This window comes from Centruroides sculpturatus, unplaced genomic scaffold (assembly GCF_000671375.1).
Source record: "Centruroides sculpturatus isolate CEXI.00-Female unplaced genomic scaffold, Cexi_2.0 scaffold735, whole genome shotgun sequence".
Classification (NCBI taxonomy): Eukaryota; Metazoa; Arthropoda; class Arachnida; order Scorpiones; family Buthidae; genus Centruroides; species Centruroides sculpturatus.
The window spans coordinates 132,358-150,879 of record NW_019385007.1 but is presented as its reverse complement, the minus strand read 5'-3'; the positions used below and the strand labels follow the sequence as shown (position 1 = coordinate 150,879).

Here is an 18,522-nt window from a genome sequence, read left to right as displayed (position 1 = left end):
AATAAAAATTAAAACAAAAAAATATAAAACAACACTAATTTTTTTTATCTTTTCTACGTTAAATTATTGTTACATTATGTTATGTAAGTTAAGTTTTAGTATCATTTCCCTTCTCCCTCTCTTCCACCACCAATTTACACCTCCACCGTCGTTTATCCTTGAAGGTAAAGTACAAATAAAACTATATTTTTTAAAATCAATTATTATTCTATTATGGTAATTTATACATTTACAACTACAAAACGCATTTTTCAGTGTTTTCCTTACTATAGTTATTTTTTTAATGTACTACTTAGCTTTAATTTGAGTGTGTTTTTCGTGTTGGATGAATTATTTGGTTTTGCATGTAATCGTATGAGGAAAAATGATTCACCTTATGACATTTTCATGATATCTCTCAGTTTCGGAACGGATTAATTTTGTATCCTGAGGTACCACTGTATAGTTATTTTTTACATTGGTTGGCTAATTTATTTTTCATTTTAAGTTTGAATTTATAATGTTTGAAAGTTCCATTTTAACACAATTTTCAAATTCGTTCGGTAGCCAGTCACCGATGATGGCCTATTCCATTAGGTTGAAAACGTTTGTGATTTAATAAATATTCTCAGCATTATAAGGTGTTAGATGTTTTATTAAGTATTTGTTTTATAATATAGGTCAGAGTTGCTCTCCCAAAACCTGCATTACAACTAAAATTGGTAATATTTTCCTTAATGTTTTTGATATCTTGTAGAAATAAATAAATTTTAGAAAATACAGTTTGCACAATACATAAATAGGCATTAAGCATTTTAATTGTTAAATTGATCACTTTCCTGAAACCTGCAGATTCACAGTTGCTCACTACTATGCAACAAGCGAACAAACTCATGCCCTGCAAAGAATCTTCTTTATTTGCCACTTTATTCTGACTTAATATTGAACACAATAAAGTTTATCACTCAATAATTAGATGAATAAATAGTTGATAGAGAATTAATAAATTTAAAAATAACTATAAAATTGAATAAAATTTAATGATGAGATTTGCCAAGTGTCTGAATAAATACAATAATTGATTTGTGTTCGAATTACTAAAAATTACTGGCACGGTTTCAAAAATACAGTGGAACCCCGGTTAACAAACTTAATCCATTCCGCGACTCTGTTCGTTAACTGAAGCAATTTTTCCCACAGAAATTAATGCTAATGCAATTAATCTGTTCTAGTCTCCAAAATTTTTGTGATTTTATTTGTAATATACAGTAGATTTTCTTTGATGAAAATGTAGGAAAATGTAGTATCTATCATTACAGCAACAAACATGTAAACTTTGTTTAATAAACTAGCACTGTACATACCTTCATTTGTTGTAGTTGGTGGCAGAAAAGTGGAGATATACGAACCTTAATGCTTAGAAGGGGAATCGCCTCCAAAAAATAATGGGTAGCACTTCATTGGAAGATTCTTCAAGTCGAAGTCTCTTTTGGTAGGAAAGCCCACCAGTGGCTAAACATTCTCCGTACCCTAAACACGGGGAGTTCGTTCGTGGGTTCGCATTTTGCTCAGACGGGCTGGCCACGTGGAGTTTTCTGGGTTTTCTCCAGTCTGTAACGCCTAAATAGGGGCCAGTTTCCCTTAAAAACACCTCTTAGAAGGCATTCCCCCTAGGCAGATTGCCCAAGTGTTGCGTTGCCATAACTTAACAAACAAACAAACAAACTCTTTCCGTAAGGAACAAGAAATTGATCTAAAGTTGATTGTCTTACTCTTTTAATCAAAATTTTTCTCAAATGCGATAGAGCATTGTCGTTCATATTGCCACTATGACTTTTTTCTTTCTTGGATGCCATAGTGATTAAATATATAAATCACAAAACTGAAAAAAGAAGTATAGCACAAACACTCGGAAAAGCAATGCTTAACTCGCGCATGCCTAACACCAACTAAAATTTGACACAAAATACCGTTACATTCATTATCCGAATTTTGTTCGTTATCCGAGACAAAATTTTTGCAAAATAAAAGTCCGTTAACCAATTTGGTCGTTAACCAGGACGTTCGTTAACCGGGGTTCCACTGTACCAAACTATAAAATTATTTTTTCATGTCGTTAACCTGAATTATAATAGAAATTGCTGTTTTATCTTTAATGTTAATAGCTTAATTTATCACATGCAGACAATTATATATAACTTTAATAATTTGCATTACTAATTTAAGTTTTTATATTTTATAGTAATGAGAAAACAGACTATTAAGGAATAAATATGAAAATACAATGAAAAATAATCTTTAGAATTAATTATAGTTTTAAAATCTTTGATTACAAATGTTATTCTTACCTTCCATTATAACATGACATGTAGTTTCATCTTCACCTAATTTATTGGTTGCACGACATACATACGTTCCTGCATCTTCCATTGTACAAGATAATATTTCAAGAATAACAACCCCATCTGAGTGAGTCACATTGTAATCATATTTATTGATCTCCCTGCCATCTTTAAACCATTTTATCTAAAATACAAACATGTATTTTTTATTTATTATGAAATAGATAAATAATTAATTAATTTTCTAAAGGTTACCTCTGGTGTAGGTTTTCCAGACAGACAACATAAAAGTTTGACACCAATACCAACTTGAATGACACGAGTACGGAGATGGAATGTGAAACAAGGAGCGGAATCAACTGGTTCTTCCCATAATTTCTTTAGAGGTGGATATCTCCTCCTGTAAAATCATTTGTTTGATATTTTTATTAAAATACAATTAGCTATTTGATTAATCTAAAAGAATATGTAGAATTTTAATTGTAAGTTATTATTTTTGTTTAATAAAAATTCAATTACCTGATTGGTTCATCTAAAACAATATGTGGAATTTCTCTTGGAACACCTAAATTACAAGAAAATAAACATGTATAACATCTATTGTTAACTAACTGGATTAAAATATTAATTAAAACTTACTTTGTACATTAAGGAATACTGGTTCTTCTCTAAATCCATAACTGTTTTCTGCACGAATGATGTATTCACCTCGGTCATCAACTTTGCACCGATTTAGAATAAAGTAATAATCATTCTCTTGGTAACGTTTCATATATTTAACACTTTGGCGTAATTCATATCCATCACGATACCTAAGATTTGAAAAAAAAGTTTCATATTTAGAAAAATTATTTAATACTTCACAGTTAAATTATTTTGATGATTTATAATACCAAGTCACTGTAGCTGGGGCTGCAGCAATAACACGGCAATAGAATTTTGCACTTTGTCCTTCATAAGAGAAAGTACTCTGAGGACGAATCACAAACCTCGGTGCAGCCTGTCTGCGATCTATTTAGAAACATATAAACATTAATAACTTAAATGTTCAAAATTCTAAATTTGAATTAATTATTTTATCTAGTAACTTAATTATTTAAAAAAAAAATAAAATTTTACAGTTAAGATATATAAAAATTTTGTAGTTTGTTTAATTTTTTAAAATTGGATTATTTACCAAAATAAAATTCATGAATGTTATATTTTTCCTCATGAAGTTTACGAAGTGAACTGTAATTGGCAATGTGGCCAATAGGAAGTAAACAGTTGAACCAGTAATCTCCCTGAAAAGTCAGTTTTACAATCAAATAATTATTTAGAATATCTACAAATTAATGATAATATTTTCTTTGTAACAATGAGTTAATACTCACATATTTGGCACGAATGCGATCTCGTATTTTGATATATCTCTTTGACGGTATGGAAGTAGTAGGAGCAGCACTAATATCACCCTAAAAATAAAAATAAAGTAAAATGTTAAATAATATAAATAGTAACAAATATTCATAATCATCAAATATATATTCTTTCTTATCTATACATACCATTAGCCATGGATGAGCTAAGCATTCATGAGCTGTCAAACGCTTTCTATAAAATAAATATATAATTAATTTCTAAATCTTTTTAACTCAAAATAAACAAGAAAAATTTTCCTGCTAACTTACTCCTTATTTCGAGTTAATAATCGACGTATGAAATCTTTAGCTGAGTCTGAAACATTAGCAAATGCTTCATCATCAAAGTCCCAATCACATGCTCTGACATTTTTCAATGTTTCTATATCATTTTCTCCGGCAAATGGTGAGAGACCACTAAGACTAAATATAAAAATGTATAAATTTACATAAAAATCAAAACGATAATTTTAAATAATTATTAAGTATTAAATAAATAACTTACAGCACGTATGCAAGAACACCAATTGCCCACATATCTGTATAGAAACCAACAGGTTCTCGATCAACTATTTCAGGTGCAGCAAATTCAGCAGTTCCCGTAGATATACGTACAACTTCATTAGGATCCAATTTTGTAGCCAAACCAAAATCAATTAATTTGATATTGTTTCCTGTCTTTGTCTGGCACATGATATTTTCAGGCTAAAATGAAAAATATTTAATTAGCAATTCTTAAATTTCATTATTTTAATTTTTTGGGAAAATATTTTAATAGCATCATAAAAAAAGATATTTCAACCTTGATATCTAAATGTATGATGTTCTTCTCATGCATATGTTTTACACCTTCACACAATTGCCTCATGTAATTGATAACTTCAGCTTCTGACATTTTATAATCTTCTGCTGTGATACGTTCAAAAAGTTCTCCACCAGACATACTAAATTTAAAATAAATTTTAAATTATACATTTCATAAAATTATTTATTATTATATTACAAATTTCATTCACAACTTACAATTCATAAATAAGAACCATTTCATCTTCATCTTCAAAGGCATCATGTAAACGAATTAATTTTGGATGATGAAGCATATTCATTATATCAATTTCTTTCCTAATTATAGATTTTTCAACTGGATGAGTTACTGGAATGAATTTTGCAGCAAATATATTGCCTGTGCGTCTCTCTCGGCATCGATGAACAACACCAAAAGCACCTCTAAAAATTTTTATTTTACAAATTTTTATGCNTAATTTGAATTTGTATTATACAGTTTTTAATGTTGTGATGTTATTTTTGCTTTTGTTGCATGTGATCGAATGATTGATAAATCAATTTGAATTTTATGGTTTTTTAATAACAACAATTACAACAATGAAATTTTATATATAAGCAACTTTATTCACATCAGTCAAGTCACACTACAGGTCTACATACAAGTCCACAGTGACATCTGACTGTTTTTCGAAGGCAAACAGGTTTGTAGTTCCCTCAGGTCGTGGGATACAATGATAAATCACAAATTTTTGAATGTTGTAGTTTGATACTTCTAGAAACCTGCTTGTCTCCCAATAAAAGCTTTGTTTTCTTTTTTTTTATTTATTTATCGAGGGGGACAAAAGCTACAAAAAAAAAAATACTCTATAAGTTGGAAAGACATGTACACAACCTTGTAGACAGAATAAAATATTTTAGGCTCTTGGGATAGATAAACATATATTGATAATTGTCCCCCTTATTGGTCATTTAATAAATTTTTGCAAATTTCAAACATAAATGATTGTAACTGCTCCCAAACATATAACATATAATGACAGATTCCAAGATTTTTACAAATTGAGAAACAACAAAAAATGATGTCAGCATGCTCTTGAAATAATTCTTGGGAAATTAGCAAATGTGAGTGGCTGACCATTATTTTATTTTTCATCCTGAAAAATTTTTTAAATAGAATTATTTATTAAATATTTTATGAAATTATACTAATGATTGCATAATTTCATACCTTACATAGACTAGAATTACACTCAGACGTCCCCTTCCGTTAGAACATTTAACGAGAATGTTGCGGCACATTCATCTTTTCCATCAGATACCACTAAGGTGTACTGACCAATATTTGTGTCGATAGCATTAGGTATGGTAAGGGAACATTTTCGACCTTTGTGACTAAACTGATGGTGGGTACTACTTGTATCTATTGGGTTACCATCTTTCATCCAAGTTACTGCAGAAAGAAAATATTTATATATATAGATATAAAATTGATATGGTTGAAATAAAAATTAGTCTAACCTTTCTTAGCATCTTTTTCAGTTTCAGCTGAAAATGTCACTGATTGTCCTTTGTGAATTGTCACAGATTCAGGAAACTTTACAAAACCTGGTCCTTTAACTGGTTCATTGGGTACTATATAACAATACAAAAGTATTGTTTATGGTTTCAATAAAGAATATAATATAATAATTTTCAGTATGCTTGCATTAATAATTAAATGACCACATACCTGTTACAATTAATGTACAACTACTAAATGCATCTCCAACATCATTAAATGCCTCACAAGTATAAATTCCTCCATCTTCAGGAAAAATTTCTCCTATTATTAGTTTATAAGCATCTCCTTCTGTTTTATATTGGAAGTCGTTACTAGGTTTAATTTCTCTGTCATTATGAAGCCAAACCACATCAAATGTGTTTGGACCTGAAATATATAATTTTTCTGTTAAAAAATATTCTAGGGAACAAACAAAAAAAAAATTAAATCAAAAATATTTGACTAACATGTAATTGTGCATTGTAAAGTTACTGAATCCCCATCTTTAACTACCATACTCTTTAGATGTTGTGATATTCTTGGAGGCTTGAATCCAGCTTTTGAAGCAGCTTCCACTGGATCCATTGCTAAATTTTAAATTTATATGATTAATTTTCAAAACTTTTTAAGAATAATAATTAGAATAAATAATAAACATACGTAAAACAGTGAGTTTGCATTTTGTAGCGGCTGTTCCTAAAGAATTTGTTGCTCTGCATACATAATCACCATCGTCTTCTGGGAACACTTCACCAATACTAAGCATAGCCACATTATTTTTATACTTTAGATCTATTATATCTGATGAAAATAATTTCTATAAAAGAATACATAAATAATTAGTTTAAATAATACTGTATTTAATTATAATATTATTTAAAACTAAAAATACCTCTCCATTCTTTAACCATTCTACTTGAGGTTCAGGAATACCAGATACTACACATTTTAAAGTTAAAGATTCACCATCTTTAATTTTAGTGTCTTTCAATTGTTCTTTAAAGGATGGTGCAGTCATTTCAACATCATCTGGTACTAAATCAAAATTTGATAAACGTTTCAATTATATAAAATAATAATATTTTAGTAAATTGTTAATATTAATGTTACATACTTTCTAATTCTTTAGTAGCAGTTCTTGATCTCTGAGGACTTGATGGTTCTTTTTTAGAAGCTCCATATGGTTTTTGTGTTCTTTTAGTTGGAGTTTCTGGCCGAAGAGAGGTTCCGTAGGATCGTGCAGGAGAGGATCTCATAGCTCTAGAAGGAGAGTCTAACCTTAAACTTCTTGCAGGTGATGCTCTTGGAGATGGAGTATATCTTGTACTAAGATAGTCAGATCTACTAGAAATCTTAGTAGAACTATAAGATTGAGAGGATATTTTAGTTGATGAGTATGCAGATGAATAGCTAGACTGTTTGTGAGAAACATAGTCACTAGTGTGACTATATGCATGTGAAGAAGAATAATCTCGACTGTAAGTATCATAGGCATAAGGAGATGGTCTAGGTGAAGGAGATGGCGGAATGGGGCTGACAACAACTGGAGATTTTAAAGATGGTGGTCCTCGCCGATCTAAATAAAAATGGAATAATGTAATATAAATATGCTGTAATAAATTTAATAGTATTGTAAAGTCAGTTTAATTAACTTTGATTACAATTATGAAATCACCAGTGGAGATCCATATAGGACAGAGGAAACAATAATTTTGTACTGGCAATTTGTTCCTCTCCCAATGTATTTTTATTTTGAAAGCAATGAACATTATGATTAATATGAACATCTCCATACCATCCTTGCATTTCCAGCAAACACATTTATTAAGAACACACATGTTTTTGGTACGTTTCATAAACCTGCATTAGGTTTCCAATCTAGTTTCAATTTGATAATGTTCAAAATTGGAATGTTACTCAATAAGTAATGCTATTTAATTTTTTACAATATAGAACATCCCATATTTCTCATGCATTTGTATGAGAAATATGCATTTTTACCATAAGAATTGGTAATATTTTCCTTAATGTTTTTGATATCTTGTAGAAATAATAATCACAAATGCATGAGAAATATGGGATGTTCTGTGGTGTGACGAGTTAATGAGAACCACATTATATAATGTGAAATAGGTTTTTTCTTTCAAGAAAAAGAACACAACTCCAATTTTTGATAAAACCAAAAAGAAAAGGAAACTCAAAGTAAACGTCTTCTAAATATTAACACTGTAGTGAGTAATAAACCGTCACAAACAAACGAATACAACACTTATAAAAAAAAAAGGTTTTTTTTTGTGATGGTTTAGAAAAAAGGAAACTTTAATTAAAGCCCCCCAAAAAAAATAAAATAAAATAAACTACAGGTTGTTTTAGGATGCCAGTAGATTTCTATTCTGACAGATGGAAATAATCGTACAACCGAATAATACTATACATTCAACATCTTGGCTTACACTACACAACCAGGGAGGATTACTAAAACTAATCTTACACTAATATTAAACTATCACGAGTACAACTAACAAAAAGAAATTAAAACTAATATTAAGCTAAAGTAGGAGAATAAGGGACAGGAAAGGAAGTGTAGGAAATTGGAAAGAGGTACCCAGTATTGGTCTTTGAGGTCTTCGAAATTGGTCTCTTTTATAATGTCCTTAGCGAGGGTCATACAAAAATAAAAAAGGGAATTCTTTCTCTCCTAGTTCAATCACTTTTCAGCGATTTGGATTCAATAGTTCACAGTCAAATATCCTGAATCTATCACAAATATCCTTAGTCCATCTCTGAAACTCTTTGTCCCTTCTGTACGCTGCCAAAAATGCACCAGAAACTTGTCTCATCACCTTCTCACTTTCCGAATTCCATCTACCCTCTCCTTTCGTATCCATCCCCTAAGGGGTTGCACACCCTTTCTTTGTTCTAGGGGATTTTTTATGACAAAATAAGGAAAAGAATTTCGAAAAGGAACATTCCAGAGAAGAAAAACAATAGAACAAAGAAAAAGGAAGGGAAGAATAGAACATGGAAGTAATAATAAAACTATAAAATAAAAATAAAATATATATACAAATGTATGGCGTACAGCCACAATAAATAATACACTATGGATTATCACGTATTTCAAATATACAATAATGGTATCTATTTATTTCCAGTCAACTTAAATTACAGATCTCAAAACCATCCATAATATTCTACATTACCTTTTTAAAATACAGAATTTTAACCGTTTATTTCTCCTCATTAACAATGTTTGACGTATAGATCTAATTACATGTGCGAGTCCCGAAACTGGCCAGTTCACAATCTGTTTGAATCGTCTTATGTTGCTAATTAAAATTAACTTAAATTAAACTAAAACTAATGTTACTTAGGTTAGAGAAAGAAGATAGGAAGATTATGTTAGAAGGGGATCACTTTTCTTTGTCTAGTGAGTTGGGCAATTTGCGATGTCTATCACAGTTAATTGAGAGGATACAACCTGACCATGTGGACACCTTTCAATGAGATGAAATATCCATCTACAAATCTTCCTTTATATCTCGATAGTACCAGTTCTTTAACACAACTTCTCTGAATCTCTGTTGACTGAGTCTCCCTTGGGTTCCTTCCTCGTCGCCCTGCATCTCACTCCTTACCCCTTTCTTTTTCGACCCTCTCCCAACAAAAATCCTCTTACTCTATGACATAGGTTAAAAACCCCTTCAAGCCCAAAACTTGTCAGAAAATGCACATAGGTTGGGAGAGTTGAACAAGGAAAAATAGTGCGGGTTAATTATGTAGATAAAGAAATTACGGATAACTTAAAAGATTAATAAGATATATACATGATGGGATACACCACAGTTCTATATTGTAAAAAATTAAATAGCATTACTTATCGAGTAACATTCCAATTTTGAACATTATCAAATTGAAGCTAGATTGGAAACCTAATGCAGGTTTATGAAACATGCCATAAACATTTGTGTTCTTAATAAATGTGTTTGCTGGAAACGTAAGAATGGTGTGGAGATTTTCATATTTTTATTTTATACTATACAACAAAAATTGGAAGTAGAAACAAATACTGTACACAAGAGGTACACCTTATATTTATATATTCATTCAAAACCTGACAATGAGAAATTTTTCTTATTCATTGTCATTGACAGGATGATCAAGAAGGGAAGCAGGAAATTTTTCCCAGAGAAAACTTAGGGTCTGTAGTGATTCCTATCTTCATAAATTAATGTTATTTTTATTAACAGAAAAATAAAATATTTAAAATTGCTTTTTATTAAGAAAGGAAATATTCCACATACCAATATTTCATTTAGACAAAAAAAAAAAAAAAAAAAAAGAAAAGAAAGCTGCTCTATTCCTGTGCCACTTTCAAGCTCAAATAAATTAGCCAACCAATGTAAAAAATAATTTATCACCTTATTTTATTATTTATATTAATATGACTTCAATGTATTTAGTACTGTGGTACCTCAGGATACGAACGCCCCAGCATACGAAATTTTCAGGATACGACATGAAATTCCAACATGTTTTTACTCCACGATACGAACAAAAACTCACCATACGACGTTACATTAGTTTGCAGCACCATTTTTTATTCACTTCTGTTCATTGGTCTCAGTTTGCGTGTTTGCTTCATCGTGGAAGGATCTCGCTCGATAAAGGAAATCTTGTGGTATTATCAGAAAGTGACTGATTTTATTGAAAACAAACATCCCAAAAAGGTTCACACTGGCCGTATTTGCTGCTCGGAGTAATGACATTTACCAAAGTCATTTTAGAAACGTTTTAAAAAGTAAGCAAAGCCAAACCTCTTTGGATAGATATTGTATGAAACGACCTCTATCCAGTGAAAGTGCTGGTGGAAGTGAAGGAAAGAAAGCAAAAAGCAGTGAATAAAAAAAAAAAAAAAACAGTAGGGGTTGATTTATGTAGATATTAATNATTTTTTTTATCTTTTCTACGTTAAATTATTGTTACATTATGTTATGTAAGTTAAGTTTTAGTATCATTTCCCTTCTCCCTCTCTTCCACCACCAATTTACACCTCCACCGTCGTTTATCCTTGAAGGTAAAGTACAAATAAAACTATATTTTTTAAAATCAATTATTATTCTATTATGGTAATTTATACATTTACAACTACAAAACGCATTTTTCAGTGTTTTCCTTACTATAGTTATTTTTTTAATGTACTACTTAGCTTTAATTTGAGTGTGTTTTTCGTGTTGGATGAATTATTTGGTTTTGCATGTAATCGTATGAGGAAAAATGATTCACCTTATGACATTTTCATGATATCTCTCAGTTTCGGAACGGATTAATTTTGTATCCTGAGGTACCACTGTATAGTTATTTTTTACATTGGTTGGCTAATTTATTTTTCATTTTAAGTTTGAATTTATAATGTTTGAAAGTTCCATTTTAACACAATTTTCAAATTCGTTCGGTAGCCAGTCACCGATGATGGCCTATTCCATTAGGTTGAAAACGTTTGTGATTTAATAAATATTCTCAGCATTATAAGGTGTTAGATGTTTTATTAAGTATTTGTTTTATAATATAGGTCAGAGTTGCTCTCCCAAAACCTGCATTACAACTAAAATTGGTAATATTTTCCTTAATGTTTTTGATATCTTGTAGAAATAAATAAATTTTAGAAAATACAGTTTGCACAATACATAAATAGGCATTAAGCATTTTAATTGTTAAATTGATCACTTTCCTGAAACCTGCAGATTCACAGTTGCTCACTACTATGCAACAAGCGAACAAACTCATGCCCTGCAAAGAATCTTCTTTATTTGCCACTTTATTCTGACTTAATATTGAACACAATAAAGTTTATCACTCAATAATTAGATGAATAAATAGTTGATAGAGAATTAATAAATTTAAAAATAACTATAAAATTGAATAAAATTTAATGATGAGATTTGCCAAGTGTCTGAATAAATACAATAATTGATTTGTGTTCGAATTACTAAAAATTACTGGCACGGTTTCAAAAATACAGTGGAACCCCGGTTAACAAACTTAATCCATTCCGCGACTCTGTTCGTTAACTGAAGCAATTTTTCCCACAGAAATTAATGCTAATGCAATTAATCTGTTCTAGTCTCCAAAATTTTTGTGATTTTATTTGTAATATACAGTAGATTTTCTTTGATGAAAATGTAGGAAAATGTAGTATCTATCATTACAGCAACAAACATGTAAACTTTGTTTAATAAACTAGCACTGTACATACCTTCATTTGTTGTAGTTGGTGGCAGAAAAGTGGAGATATACGAACCTTAATGCTTAGAAGGGGAATCGCCTCCAAAAAATAATGGGTAGCACTTCATTGGAAGATTCTTCAAGTCGAAGTCTCTTTTGGTAGGAAAGCCCACCAGTGGCTAAACATTCTCCGTACCCTAAACACGGGGAGTTCGTTCGTGGGTTCGCATTTTGCTCAGACGGGCTGGCCACGTGGAGTTTTCTGGGTTTTCTCCAGTCTGTAACGCCTAAATAGGGGCCAGTTTCCCTTAAAAACACCTCTTAGAAGGCATTCCCCCTAGGCAGATTGCCCAAGTGTTGCGTTGCCATAACTTAACAAACAAACAAACAAACTCTTTCCGTAAGGAACAAGAAATTGATCTAAAGTTGATTGTCTTACTCTTTTAATCAAAATTTTTCTCAAATGCGATAGAGCATTGTCGTTCATATTGCCACTATGACTTTTTTCTTTCTTGGATGCCATAGTGATTAAATATATAAATCACAAAACTGAAAAAAGAAGTATAGCACAAACACTCGGAAAAGCAATGCTTAACTCGCGCATGCCTAACACCAACTAAAATTTGACACAAAATACCGTTACATTCATTATCCGAATTTTGTTCGTTATCCGAGACAAAATTTTTGCAAAATAAAAGTCCGTTAACCAATTTGGTCGTTAACCAGGACGTTCGTTAACCGGGGTTCCACTGTACCAAACTATAAAATTATTTTTTCATGTCGTTAACCTGAATTATAATAGAAATTGCTGTTTTATCTTTAATGTTAATAGCTTAATTTATCACATGCAGACAATTATATATAACTTTAATAATTTGCATTACTAATTTAAGTTTTTATATTTTATAGTAATGAGAAAACAGACTATTAAGGAATAAATATGAAAATACAATGAAAAATAATCTTTAGAATTAATTATAGTTTTAAAATCTTTGATTACAAATGTTATTCTTACCTTCCATTATAACATGACATGTAGTTTCATCTTCACCTAATTTATTGGTTGCACGACATACATACGTTCCTGCATCTTCCATTGTACAAGATAATATTTCAAGAATAACAACCCCATCTGAGTGAGTCACATTGTAATCATATTTATTGATCTCCCTGCCATCTTTAAACCATTTTATCTAAAATACAAACATGTATTTTTTATTTATTATGAAATAGATAAATAATTAATTAATTTTCTAAAGGTTACCTCTGGTGTAGGTTTTCCAGACAGACAACATAAAAGTTTGACACCAATACCAACTTGAATGACACGAGTACGGAGATGGAATGTGAAACAAGGAGCGGAATCAACTGGTTCTTCCCATAATTTCTTTAGAGGTGGATATCTCCTCCTGTAAAATCATTTGTTTGATATTTTTATTAAAATACAATTAGCTATTTGATTAATCTAAAAGAATATGTAGAATTTTAATTGTAAGTTATTATTTTTGTTTAATAAAAATTCAATTACCTGATTGGTTCATCTAAAACAATATGTGGAATTTCTCTTGGAACACCTAAATTACAAGAAAATAAACATGTATAACATCTATTGTTAACTAACTGGATTAAAATATTAATTAAAACTTACTTTGTACATTAAGGAATACTGGTTCTTCTCTAAATCCATAACTGTTTTCTGCACGAATGATGTATTCACCTCGGTCATCAACTTTGCACCGATTTAGAATAAAGTAATAATCATTCTCTTGGTAACGTTTCATATATTTAACACTTTGGCGTAATTCATATCCATCACGATACCTAAGATTTGAAAAAAAAGTTTCATATTTAGAAAAATTATTTAATACTTCACAGTTAAATTATTTTGATGATTTATAATACCAAGTCACTGTAGCTGGGGCTGCAGCAATAACACGGCAATAGAATTTTGCACTTTGTCCTTCATAAGAGAAAGTACTCTGAGGACGAATCACAAACCTCGGTGCAGCCTGTCTGCGATCTATTTAGAAACATATAAACATTAATAACTTAAATGTTCAAAATTCTAAATTTGAATTAATTATTTTATCTAGTAACTTAATTATTTAAAAAAAAAATAAAATTTTACAGTTAAGATATATAAAAATTTTGTAGTTTGTTTAATTTTTTAAAATTGGATTATTTACCAAAATAAAATTCATGAATGTTATATTTTTCCTCATGAAGTTTACGAAGTGAACTGTAATTGGCAATGTGGCCAATAGGAAGTAAACAGTTGAACCAGTAATCTCCCTGAAAAGTCAGTTTTACAATCAAATAATTATTTAGAATATCTACAAATTAATGATAATATTTTCTTTGTAACAATGAGTTAATACTCACATATTTGGCACGAATGCGATCTCGTATTTTGATATATCTCTTTGACGGTATGGAAGTAGTAGGAGCAGCACTAATATCACCCTAAAAATAAAAATAAAGTAAAATGTTAAATAATATAAATAGTAACAAATATTCATAATCATCAAATATATATTCTTTCTTATCTATACATACCATTAGCCATGGATGAGCTAAGCATTCATGAGCTGTCAAACGCTTTCTATAAAATAAATATATAATTAATTTCTAAATCTTTTTAACTCAAAATAAACAAGAAAAATTTTCCTGCTAACTTACTCCTTATTTCGAGTTAATAATCGACGTATGAAATCTTTAGCTGAGTCTGAAACATTAGCAAATGCTTCATCATCAAAGTCCCAATCACATGCTCTGACATTTTTCAATGTTTCTATATCATTTTCTCCGGCAAATGGTGAGAGACCACTAAGACTAAATATAAAAATGTATAAATTTACATAAAAATCAAAACGATAATTTTAAATAATTATTAAGTATTAAATAAATAACTTACAGCACGTATGCAAGAACACCAATTGCCCACATATCTGTATAGAAACCAACAGGTTCTCGATCAACTATTTCAGGTGCAGCAAATTCAGCAGTTCCCGTAGATATACGTACAACTTCATTAGGATCCAATTTTGTAGCCAAACCAAAATCAATTAATTTGATATTGTTTCCTGTCTTTGTCTGGCACATGATATTTTCAGGCTAAAATGAAAAATATTTAATTAGCAATTCTTAAATTTCATTATTTTAATTTTTTGGGAAAATATTTTAATAGCATCATAAAAAAAGATATTTCAACCTTGATATCTAAATGTATGATGTTCTTCTCATGCATATGTTTTACACCTTCACACAATTGCCTCATGTAATTGATAACTTCAGCTTCTGACATTTTATAATCTTCTGCTGTGATACGTTCAAAAAGTTCTCCACCAGACATACTAAATTTAAAATAAATTTTAAATTATACATTTCATAAAATTATTTATTATTATATTACAAATTTCATTCACAACTTACAATTCATAAATAAGAACCATTTCATCTTCATCTTCAAAGGCATCATGTAAACGAATTAATTTTGGATGATGAAGCATATTCATTATATCAATTTCTTTCCTAATTATAGATTTTTCAACTGGATGAGTTACTGGAATGAATTTTGCAGCAAATATATTGCCTGTGCGTCTCTCTCGGCATCGATGAACAACACCAAAAGCACCTCTAAAAATTTTTATTTTACAAATTTTTATGCGTTAAATTTTTGCTATAAAAATATAAAATGTGAATATACTATATTAAATAAATAAAACCATTAAACATACGTTCCAATTTCTTCCAAAATGTCATAGTAATCATAAACACTAGACGTCTTAACATCAACAGGTTGCGGTATGTATTTTTCATTAATATCAAACACTAAAATGTAAAATATTAAATAATTTTTATTTTTAGAAGTTTTTAAAAATTTTTGAAAGTTGGATATTTACCATATTGATCATAATTTGATACTTTTCCCTCTGATCGTCCACGAATGCGGCGTCCTTGAGAATCCACTAAAAATTTGATAAATATTAAATAAATTAATATTTTTAACATAAGTTCACTTTATTTTATATTCATTTTTTTAATACTTACATGTATAATTTTTCCTTTTTATCCTTTCTTTAGTTGATGCTGTAAAAGTTAACAGTTTATTATGTTAGGAATTATTTAATTAAAGATATAAAATTGATTATAAAGAGTTTAGTCTTTATAATCAATTTTAAATCTTTAATTAATGTAAAAAGATCATACGTTTGGTTGTGACTATCTGAGTGGCTTCGCTGGGTTCACTTCTTCCATAAATATTTTCAGCATAGATCCTAAACTGATAGTCTTTTCCAGGATTCAATCCAGTAACAAGATGATGAAGGAATCTAAAAAATATAATTTATTTAATATTTAGATAATTAATTTATATAAAGGTACAAGTGCACAAGTAAAATTAAAATACAAATTAATAATAAATAACATACTTGCAATTTGGGTAAGTTTTATGAATAAATGTTGCAAATATATAATTAGATAAAACAAAATTATATTCTTTTATCAAATATATAGAAGTTTTCTTAAAAAGCATAAAAATAAATTGATCTAATTTCATATATATACTGAACATTAGAAACACCTGCCTAATAATAGATTAGTCCAACTTTCTGGGCAATCATGGCTTGCAAATCCTAGGCATGGACTCTACATATGCCGAACATCCTCTATTCTTAACTGGATTCATGCCTGCTCAAGCAGTTTTGTCAGTTGGTGCACACTTCACAGAGGAGTAGATAACCTCATCATATGTTCCAACATATCTCAAACCTGTACAATAGCATTTTATATGTTCCAACATCATATGTTCCAACATATCTCAAACCTGTCCAATAGCATTTCATATGTTCCAACATCATATGTTCCAACATATCTCAAACCTGTTCAATAGCATTTCAGTCTGGTGCTTTTGGGAGTCAGTCTGGTGTCTTGTTTGGAATTTATTGTCGTGTTCCTTCAACTAATTCCTGGATGAGCTTCACCTGATGTCGCAGTGCATCATCATGTTGTGTTGTCATGTTGAAACATGGCAACATTCTCATGAAACACTGCCTGGAGATACAAATACAGATGATCACTTAACAGGTCCCTGTATTGTTCACCATTAATGAATTGTGGAATGATAACCAATAGCCCTAGACCTTGCCAAGAGAATGCTCCCTAAACTATTGTGGTGGTACACCAATATATTTTTGTTATATTTTTATATATATGTATATATATATAATTTTCTTAAAACATAGTTTTCTACCTTACGAAATTTAAATTATTTATATAACTCGTTATTAAATCTATTAAATTTAAAGTAAGTTTGAATGAAATTAATGCATGCTAGTTTGTTTACAGTAACAAATAGAGAAACAACTACTTAAATTGANAAAATTCAATTACCTGATTGGTTCATCTAAAACAATATGTGGAATTTCTCTTGGAACACCTAAATTACAAGAAAATAAACATGTATAACATCTATTGTTAACTAACTGGATTAAAATATTAATTAAAACTTACTTTGTACATTAAGGAATACTGGTTCTTCTCTAAATCCATAACTGTTTTCTGCACGAATGATGTATTCACCTCGGTCATCAACTTTGCACCGATTTAGAATAAAGTAATAATCATTCTCTTGGTAACGTTTCATATATTTAACACTTTGGCGTAATTCATATCCATCACGATACCTAAGATTTGAAAAAAAAGTTTCATATTTAGAAAAATTATTTAATACTTCACAGTTAAATTATTTTGATGATTTATAATACCAAGTCACTGTAGCTGGGGCTGCAGCAATAACACGGCAATAGAATTTTGCACTTTGTCCTTCATAAGAGAAAGTACTCTGAGGACGAATCACAAACCTCGGTGCAGCCTGTCTGCGATCTATTTAGAAACATATAAACATTAATAACTTAAATGTTCAAAATTCTAAATTTGAATTAATTATTTTATCTAGTAACTTAAAAATCTTTGATTACAAATGTTATTCTTACCTTCCATTATAACATGACATGTAGTTTCATCTTCACCTAATTTATTGGTTGCACTTGAAGGTAAAGTACAAATAAAACTATATTTTTTAAAATCAATTATTATTCTATTATGGTAATTTATACATTTACAACTACAAAACGCATTTTTCAGTGTTTTCCTTACTATAGTTATTTTTTTAATGTACTACTTAGCTTTAATTTGAGTGTGTTTTTCGTGTTGGAACGAATTATTTGGTTTTACATGTAATCGTATGGGG

At 29.7% G+C, this 18,522-nt stretch overlaps 2 protein-coding genes across 3 annotated transcripts in view; both read right to left on the bottom strand.

Moving 5' to 3' along the window:
• Positions 1–18,522, bottom strand: part of LOC111633311 (twitchin-like) — a 66,767-nt gene that overhangs the window by 7,640 nt on the left and 40,605 nt on the right. Inside the window, 38 exon segments of the mRNA XM_023377854.1 lie at positions 2,328–2,505; positions 2,577–2,721; positions 2,841–2,886; positions 2,961–3,133; positions 3,215–3,332; positions 3,499–3,604; positions 3,695–3,775; positions 3,869–3,914; positions 3,992–4,144; positions 4,227–4,426; positions 4,524–4,665; positions 4,745–4,953; positions 5,764–5,957; positions 6,026–6,139; positions 6,237–6,434; positions 6,515–6,634; positions 6,708–6,864; positions 6,940–7,082; positions 7,162–7,623; positions 13,288–13,465; positions 13,537–13,681; positions 13,801–13,846; positions 13,921–14,093; positions 14,175–14,292; positions 14,504–14,564; positions 14,655–14,735; positions 14,829–14,874; positions 14,952–15,104; positions 15,187–15,386; positions 15,484–15,625; positions 15,705–15,906; positions 16,175–16,240; positions 16,323–16,361; positions 16,482–16,603; positions 17,664–17,709; positions 17,784–17,956; positions 18,038–18,155; positions 18,266–18,342. Coding sequence (XP_023233622.1) covers positions 2,328–2,505; positions 2,577–2,721; positions 2,841–2,886; positions 2,961–3,133; positions 3,215–3,332; positions 3,499–3,604; positions 3,695–3,775; positions 3,869–3,914; positions 3,992–4,144; positions 4,227–4,426; positions 4,524–4,665; positions 4,745–4,953; positions 5,764–5,957; positions 6,026–6,139; positions 6,237–6,434; positions 6,515–6,634; positions 6,708–6,864; positions 6,940–7,082; positions 7,162–7,623; positions 13,288–13,465; positions 13,537–13,681; positions 13,801–13,846; positions 13,921–14,093; positions 14,175–14,292; positions 14,504–14,564; positions 14,655–14,735; positions 14,829–14,874; positions 14,952–15,104; positions 15,187–15,386; positions 15,484–15,625; positions 15,705–15,906; positions 16,175–16,240; positions 16,323–16,361; positions 16,482–16,603; positions 17,664–17,709; positions 17,784–17,956; positions 18,038–18,155; positions 18,266–18,342 — 5,171 coding nt within the window.
• Positions 5,106–16,603, bottom strand: LOC111633308 (myosin light chain kinase, smooth muscle-like). 2 transcript variants are annotated; one of them, XM_023377846.1, is made up of 24 exons: positions 16,482–16,603; positions 16,323–16,361; positions 16,175–16,240; positions 16,010–16,103; positions 15,705–15,908; positions 15,484–15,625; positions 15,187–15,386; positions 14,952–15,104; positions 14,829–14,874; positions 14,655–14,735; positions 14,459–14,564; positions 14,175–14,292; positions 13,921–14,093; positions 13,801–13,846; positions 13,537–13,681; positions 13,288–13,465; positions 7,162–7,623; positions 6,940–7,082; positions 6,708–6,864; positions 6,515–6,634; positions 6,237–6,434; positions 6,026–6,139; positions 5,736–5,957; positions 5,106–5,661 (listed from the first exon to the last, which is right to left on the bottom strand). In XM_023377846.1, the coding sequence occupies exons 5-23, from the start codon at positions 15,785–15,787 to the stop codon at positions 5,758–5,760; spliced, it is 2,865 nt and encodes a 954-aa protein (XP_023233614.1). In that variant the 5' UTR covers positions 15,788–15,908; positions 16,010–16,103; positions 16,175–16,240; positions 16,323–16,361; positions 16,482–16,603; the 3' UTR covers positions 5,106–5,661; positions 5,736–5,757. The 2 variants fall into 2 exon arrangements, with proteins under 2 accessions (XP_023233614.1, XP_023233613.1); XM_023377845.1 differs by lacking the exons at positions 16,175–16,240; positions 16,323–16,361; positions 16,482–16,603 and having other exon boundaries at positions 5,741–5,957; positions 16,010–16,097.